The sequence below is a fragment of the Microtus ochrogaster genome, chromosome 2 (assembly GCF_000317375.1).
Source record: "Microtus ochrogaster isolate Prairie Vole_2 chromosome 2, MicOch1.0, whole genome shotgun sequence".
Taxonomy (NCBI): domain Eukaryota; kingdom Metazoa; phylum Chordata; class Mammalia; order Rodentia; family Cricetidae; genus Microtus; species Microtus ochrogaster.
This window is the reverse complement of record NC_022010.1, coordinates 2,089,313-2,097,390: the sequence shown is the minus strand read 5'-3', so window position 1 is coordinate 2,097,390 and position 8,078 is coordinate 2,089,313. Positions and strand designations below refer to the sequence as shown.

At 52.8% G+C, this 8,078-nt stretch overlaps 2 protein-coding genes across 4 annotated transcripts in view; one reads left to right on the top strand and one right to left on the bottom strand.

Moving 5' to 3' along the window:
- The window catches only part of Sez6l (seizure related 6 homolog like), a 166,649-nt gene that overhangs the window by 126,236 nt on the left and 32,335 nt on the right, over positions 1 to 8,078 (top strand). The gene's annotated exons all lie outside the window — the stretch shown is intronic.
- Positions 5,125 to 6,678, bottom strand: LOC102000562 (coiled-coil domain-containing protein 121-like). The gene has a single exon (XM_013349138.2). The coding sequence runs from the start codon at positions 6,651 to 6,653 to the stop codon at positions 5,325 to 5,327; it is 1,329 nt and encodes a 442-aa protein (XP_013204592.2). The 5' UTR covers positions 6,654 to 6,678; the 3' UTR covers positions 5,125 to 5,324.

The window sequence follows — 8,078 nt, the reverse complement described above, 5'->3', positions numbered from 1 at the left end:
GGCCTCCATCATCCGCCCTGCTCTGCGGGCCTCCATCATCCGCCCTGCTCTGCGGGCCTCCATCATCCGCCCTGCTCTGTGGGCCTCCATCATCCACCCTGCTCTGCGGGCCTCCATCATCTGCCCTGCCCTCTACATTCTTTCTATCTCCTCAGAACAGCTCGCTGAGCTCTCAACACTCAGCAGCATTTCTAGTCCAAAGTTCCAGATTCCTTCCGCAGTCTTCCCCAAAGCAGCAGGTCGGGTCTGTCACAGCAATGCCAGGTAATATCCTGCTGCCAACTTGTCTTAGTTAGGGTTTCTATTGTTGTGATGAAACACCATGAAGGGGAGAAACCTGGGGAGAAAAAGGTTTATTCGGCTCACACTTCCATATCACTCACTGGCCATCACTGAAGGAAGTCAGGACAGAAACCTAAGCAGGGCAGGAACATGGAGGCAGGAGCAGACGCAGAGGCCATGGAGGAGTGCTGCATACTGGTTTGTTCTTTGTGGCTTATGCAGCCTGCTTTGTTGTTGTTGTTGTTGTTTGGTTTGTTTTTTTGGTTTTTGGTTGTTTTGGTTTTGGTTTTTGGTTGTTTTGTTTTTGGTATTTTGTGACAGGATTTTTTTTTTTATAACAGCCTTTCTGTCCTAGAACTCGCTTTGCAGACCAGGCTGGCCTCAAACTCACAGAGATCTGCCTGCCTCTGCTTCCAGAATACTGGGATTAAAGGCATGCACCACCACCACCCAGTTTGTAGCTGTATCTTAAGGAGGCACTTTCTCAATCGAGGTTCCCTCCTTTTGGATAACTCTAGATTACACCAAATTGACATAAAACTAGCCAGCACAGGGCATAAGAGCTCCACGGGAACTGGGCTAAAGGTGACCTGTGTGGCATGAAGGTGAAGAACCTGGTTGTATGTTGCCCGTGTCCTGAGAACAGGGTTGTGGCAGGGCTGATGATCCTGTCTGTGTCTGTAGTGAGAGAGAGGCACATGTACAGCAGAGGGACAGGAGAAGTGAAGTGTGGAACCATCCAAAGGGTCGAGCCTGTCAAAAACCACCTGTTTCACATGGTGGGGAGGCGCTGTGAGAGAAGAACCCACCGGGAAAGCTTTTTGAAGACAGCTTGAACTAAGAATGGCCAGAGGAGACTCCTTGTAGTGAAGGGGGACCAAGAGGCTTGTGTGAAGATCCCACCAGCCGCTGAGGCCCTGCCACATGGGCCAGCTCAGAGGCTCTGCAGAGAAGGGCCCACGAGGCCAGTGCGTGAAGCTGTGAAGAGGGAAATGACGTCGTGATGGAGTCTGCAGGACACTGGAAGTGCCAGGACCATGGGGCATCCACCAGGAAAGCCACAGGCATGGAGGACAGCCAGACCTCTGTGACAGACAGACAGAGGCTGCGGTGCCGCGTGGGGTAGAACTAGTGAGGGACACCCAAGCCCTTCGGGACCCAGTTTATTCCCTTGTGAGCCCCAGATGCCTGACATGAAGTCGAAGGACATGGTTTCTGTCTCTCTTTGGTCTTATCTTTTCTTGGAGTACCTTCATGTTTTCCGTTTGGAATGAGAACATTCACTCTGCCGTTGTATGCTAGACATATAGAATTTTACCTTTTGACCTTACAGTGGCTCACAGTTAAGGGACTATTAAAAGACCTTGGGGACTTTTGAAGTTGGGGTGGATGCATGAGATGGCCATGGGTCTGTATATGAGCACCAGGGATGTAATGTTATGGTGTGATTGTGAGAGGTCCCCCACAGATTCATGTGTTTGACTACCTGCTCCCCAACTGCTATTTTGGAAGGTTGTGGGGCCTTTAGGAAGAGGAACCTCCCGGGAGGAAGTTAGTCACTGAGTGTGAGTTTGGAAATTTTTATGGTCAGCCCCATTTTCTGTCCACACTGTGCTTCCTGAGTGTAAACTCTGTGTGACCAGATGATGCATGCTTCTGCTGCCATGCTTCCTAGTTGTGATGGACTGTGTCCCTTCTTAACCTATGAGACAGAAGGGCACCCTGGCTTAAGCATCTTCCTGTCAGGATGTGAACACAGCAACAAAAAGCTGCGAAAGGCCAGAGGCAGACCTGGAACCTCGAAGGGTCCACTGCTGCGGGTGTTTGACAAACAGGAAGTGGTCAAGACCCAACTCTGGACCTCGCTGGAGAACAGCCTTAAGAAACAGGGCTGTTCTGTGGCTGTTTCGTGTTTTGTTATTTTTCACAGCCCGGCACTATTACCAGCTGCCTTCTGAGTACCTTAAAGCTGTATGTGCATGGACTCGCCTCTCTGCAATGAGCAGACTGACGGATGAATCATGTGTATGCATGTATATAATTTACATTTAAATAAGTGCATACGCTTTGGCGGTTTCCATATGTTTGCCTGTCTTGCAAGTGTCCCTTGGACCACCTTTCAAGGGCACGATATCTACATAAAGGTCCAACACTTGTCTGGAAGGGATAAAGGAAAACAGGATGGCTGGATCATCATTTCTTCCTGTGCACACTGGGGAAGGCAAACTCCAGCTGCACAGTGACAAACCTCATCCAAGGCAGTTTCCCTACTCCCAGACTCCACAACTGGCTGGGGTAAGAAGTCCAAACACTGCCCTCTGCTGGCAATGGGGAGAATTCTATTCCGCCGAGCAGCCCTGACAGACGGAAAGTTTCAGTGTCCAGACCTCACCTCACTCTGGACCACATGACTCACCACGACCTTCTCCGAGTTGTTTGCATCCTTGTTGAAGATGCAACGCAGCCACAAGATCCAGAGTTCAAAGGCCCAAACAGACTTCTGTCAGGATCACCCAATCCCGCCCTGCCATATCAAGACAGATGCTCCACACCCTCCCTCCCAAAGGCATTGCCATATTTCTCTCTTCCTTAGCTTCCAGAGTACTTCTAAAACCTCCAGAACCACAACACAGGCGGTTCATTTACCAAAATAAAGGCCCCTAGACCAACACATTTCACATTGGTTTTGTTAGACACTTAATACATGAAACAAAGATAATTGCTACCAAAGAATATCTAATATATGAGGTAAAGTAATGCAGGGTTTCCCACAGAGAACAGAGAGTGCCTTCTTAAGAAGGAAGGCTGGACATCTGATCAGACTGCGCCGTGTTTGAGACGATGTGAGAATTCGCAGTGCCACCATTGAGAGCCGTGAGACTTAACCCCATGATGTCACTTGTAAATGTTTGATCCCATTTTCTGATATAGAACTGAGCCAGACTCACTTCTTGGAGACAAGGACCTGGGACTTTCTCAGAGAATGTTGAGACCTGCTAGTTACAAGCCCAGGCTCAGCACAGACAGCCTTTCTCTGCACCCTAGAGCTGATCTCCTGTGACCTGGGCATATGGAACTTGTAATTGAGCCTCAGTTTCTCTGTCTGCAGGGTAGAAACAATCAACTAAAGCATGAGGTAGTTTGAACGCTTGTCCTGTCACAAGAAGCCTTGTTACTCTGAAGCTGTTGTTTGCAGCCGTCCGGTGGGGCTGCTGTGGTGAAGGCCCTAAGGAGGACTGGGAGGATGCGAGGAGAGCCCCTGGGGGGATGGAACTGTGAGTGGACCTGGGAAGCATCAGACCGGACAAGTCTTGATGCTGTGGTTCACCCCAGATGCAGGGTGCTGAAGTGCCAGTCAGGTAACGTTCAGGTCCAGGAAAAATGGGGACGCAGCAACAGGAGCCCCAGAGAAATATTGGAGCAATCATGCTTCCCATAGGCTTCCAGGAACCAGGTGATGGGGCCCATTCCAGTGATGTAACAGGAACGATCTAGTCAAATTTGGGGTCCTGCCCTAGTTTGGGTTTCTATTGCTATGGTGAAGCACTGTGACCAAAAGCAAGTTGGGGAAGAGAGGGTTTATTTGGCTTATGCCTCTACAACCACAGCCTCTCACAGAAGGAAGTCATGACAGGAACTCAAGCAGGGCAGGAACCTGAAGGCAGGAGCTGATGCAGAGACTGTGGAGGGGAGCTGCACACTGGTTTGGGTTCTTTGCTGCTCTGTTCTGACTTCTGAAAGCAGATGAGGGTGGACACAGCACACAGGGAATTGGATGGAGACAATGGCTGGTCATGTGATACTGACCCCAGTACCTCGCCTAGCACTTTGGAGATTTCAGTCACCAGTTTCCCCAGCACCACCCCATGTCAGCCTGTCCTAACAGCGGCTCTCTGTCTGCCTTGCGTATGTCTCAGGATAGATTCCTGGATCCTTGATTCCTGTTTCCATGGAGCCAGGGGCCCACTGCATCCCACTGTCCTGGATTTGTGGAGTTACCACTTTCCCCTGCACACAGTAGGTGCTCAATAACAAGAAGAGCTGGGCAAAGTCTGTTGGGCGAGCCCCAAACACATCAAGAGTTCCTGAAGTGAGCATATGGGCACTGGACAGTCCTGCCTGAAGTGGAGCTCAAGTCAGAGAGCGAGCAGCAGGGTGCAGGCTGGCTTCACTCCTTGACCCTTTAGCAATCCACACAGAGCAGCCACGTCTTCAAGGCTGCAAGCAGCTCTCATTTCAAGTCCCCCAAAGTTATTTGTTCTACATGAAAGGAAGGAACTGTGTGCTTGGGTAATGATAAACAGACTTTTATTTTGAACGAATCACAGGCAGGCTTTTACTTTTTCAATAACACTGTTTAGGAGCAAAGCATTTCACATGCAAGTTAAATCTGTAACCCAAAGGTCCACTCAGCAATTCATTTTCAGCACTTTAAATGAGTTTCAGTAAAAGTTAAAATTCTGCACTGAAATACTGAGGCTTTTTGCCTGAAGCAGTGCCCGGGACTCAGAGAGCTGGCTATATTTGTCACACAGGATCACAGGCCCAAACCTGGGGCCGCATGCCATATCATGCGTACAGACCGTACAGCCTCGGCGACACACAGATACAAAGAACCCAATTCCCCAGATAACACCCTGGACCCACCCCCCTAAGACACGAACCTACTCCTGTGAAATGGGGTGGCTGGGGAAGGTGCCAATTACAAATGCACCCTGTCGTCATGACGTCCACACCAGAGCAGGCAGTGAGCACCCAAGTCTATACTACAACAGGGAACTTGTCGTGCGTGGAAGATATGGGGGCTAAAGAACCAAGCTTCCCGAATGTGGGGAAGCTTTTGGTTAGGACAGCCCTTCGGGTTAGAGTGAGGGGCCAAGCCTGAGAGACAGGCCAGGCCAGGACCCCCCTGCCCCTCTGAGAAGCTCAGTCCTCCATCCCCCTTGCTGCTTCTGTCCTCTGTATTAGCCTGATAGCATCTTCATTCCTTGTGTGCTACCCTCAACATCAGCTCCAGTCTGCTTCCTGGGACACGGCAGCCATTACTTAGGATTGGTTCCTGGCCTGGCACCCAGTAGACGGCCCTGGGTTGGGTGTGGAGCCTGTGGTTTGGGGGGTCGGGACTCCTGCTGCTGGAGGCGCTCCCTCCCCCGGGCCAGGGCCTCCAGGTACCACTGCTGCTCCTTCCGCCGCTGCTTTCGCTGCTCCAGCTTCTCCCTCCTGGCTTCCAGCTCACAGAATTCCTTATCCAGCTGCCGGAGCTGTGCTCGCAGTTCCCTGTTCTCAGCACTGACACCCTGGCAGAAGTCCTTGTGAGCCTTTTTGGCCAGAGCCTCCAAGGCCTTGGCCTTCTTCCTCAGCTCTCTGGTGGTGTTCTCTCCTGACTCCAGCAGGTTCAGCTCCTCCACCTGCTTCTCTAGGGCGGCCCTTTCCTTCAGGAACTGGAAGTGTGCCTCTCTGTCCATCAAGGGGATGTCAGCTACTATGCTGGCTTTCTCCTGCTCTAAGGCCTCTTTCTCCCTGTCCTGGTTCTCCTTTATCTGTGCAATGGGCTTCAGGGCCTTAAGCTTCTTCCTCAAGCCAGCCTCCAGCCTCTTGCCCTGCGTCAGCTGCTTCTGGAGGTCTACAGTGCGGGAGGTGAAGGTGCAGACCAGCTCTCGCCTCCTGACCTCGATCTCCTGACACTGCTGGATGTAATCTTTCCACAGGAAGTCATACTTCTCCTGGGTTCTCTGGTTTCTCTTCTTCAGGTACTCCAAGAAGGGCTTGTTTTCCGCTTCCTCGAACGCCCTCTCATCCTGCAGTTCCCTCGTGTCCTTCAGCAGCACTGCCCTCCGGAACTTAGCAGCGTCCATCTCCTGCTCCAGCTGGTTCATGGCCACCAGGGTCTTCCTCCTCACCCTCTTCTCCAGCCGTGTCATTGACTCTGGCTTCAGATAGTTGTTGAGAATAGTCAAATGTGGAGTCTCTGAAAGGGGTTCCAGGAAGCAGGTGGTGGATCCTTGGGAATCCTGGAAATCACTGTGGCTGCTATACTGCTGTTTGAGGCTGATGCTGACTCCTGAGGAACAGAAGCTTACGTCATGGGCCTTTTTGTCAAGGGAATGCATCCCAGATTGGGGCAGGTCCTCTCTCTGAGCCTCCTGTTCCCTGGAGATTATATCTGGCCATCTCACCCTGAAGTCTGCCACAGCCCTCTTCCTGGTCAAGGGAGGCCTGTGCCGCTTTTCACGGGGTGTCAAGAAATCAGTATCACCCTCAGTGGGGAGTGCAGAGGCCCCCAAAAGCCTGGTCCCTTCTCTCTGGGGAAAGATGGTGGCACGCCTGCCTCTAGTGTTCCAGCTGGGGTAACCTTGACCTTGGGACTCCATAGTCCCTTCACCTCCTGGGGTCTAGGCGTGCTCCTTCAATGATCCCAGTCATCCATTCTCTGGGTCCCTCAATTACCACCTTCCCTACATTGCCCCACCTCTGGCACAGCCTTTGTCCAAGCCTTGGAACCAGATGGGTTCTCTGCACAATGAGGGCTCAGAATGTGGAATGCCCTGGGAGTCTTTGAGTCCTTATGCTGGCTATGGCCTAGGTGAGTTTTAGGGAAAGAGGACTTCCCCTGCTGGAGGAAGGGAAAGTACCTGCTGGGAGAGGGCGTGGCCTGGGGAGGGCGCGACCTGTGGGCGGTCCTTGTGGTGGGCGGGGTTTATTGGGTGGGGCCTTATTGGAAGGGCGGGGCCTGAGGATGGAAGGCAGGACCTCCCAGGAGAGATGGAAGGGACCTGAGGGAGAAAAGGTAGGACCTTCCAGAGGGCGGAAAGGGGCTGCAGAGTAGGTGAAGGTGGGGCCTGGATAGACCCTGGGCTTGGAGCTACAGGCTAGTGTATAGGCTAATGGAAGAAAAACGTCAGCGGTTCGGCCCCCGAGGCAGGAGGCACCTGGGCTTTCTCGGTCGTGCACGTCTGTTGTGTCGCTAGGCGCCAGGAGGACCCTTTGCACCTGTGACCTATCCTGTGCCGGTTGGACAGGAGTCCTGGGAGGGAGGGAAAGGTGCCAAGGGCCCAGAGGCCCCCAGGCTTCTGACTTCGCTTTGCAGTATGGTGCAGTCTGGGTCTGTTCTGCCGGCCTCGGACTCCCTCCACGCTGGCTGAGTTCCCAGTGGCATGAGCGTCCTGATGCCATGGCTGTGGAAGGGTGGGGTTTACACCGCAAGCTACCTCGGTTTCCCAGGAAGTGGGAATTCCCAGGATTGCGCCCTGTGCATCCACCTCTGCACCGCGGTTACAGTGAAGTAAAGTAGTGAAGACCCAGAGTGTGGAGCGCTCTAGAGAAGGACATGGAGGAAGACCTCCCACCAGCGGAGCAGCTGCCAGAGCAGAGGCCCCAGCACGGCCACTGCGCTGATTGGCTCTCCCTGCTTTGAAGGACAGCTGTGACACAGGTTTCCCGCCTCCTGGCAAGGAGGCCTGTGGGAGCAGCTGGAAGCAGCAGGAAGTGCCACTCTCTCTTAGAGCCTTGGGAGGAGGCTTCTGGGATAGGCCATGTGTGGTTGATGCTCTTCTCCGTGCTACCACTGACCTCATCGCCTCCCTGCTCCCGGGCTTTTGGGTCTCAGTGCCTGGGAAACGGTCGTGAAAAGGAGGAAGGAGAGTGAATGACAAGGAGGAGAAGCCTCAGAGACAGTAAGGACACTACCCGCACCTTTAATTCCAGCATTGGAATGGTGGTGGCAGAGGCGGACAGATCCCTGTGGGAGTTTGCTGTCAGCCTGATCTATAGAGCTAGTTCCAGGGCGACACAGTGAG

Excerpts from the sequence above, each read along its gene's own strand:
- LOC102000562 (XM_013349138.2), bottom strand. The coding sequence starts at position 6,653 with ATGGAGTCCCAAGGTCAAGGTTACCCCAGCTGGAACACTAGAGGCAGG.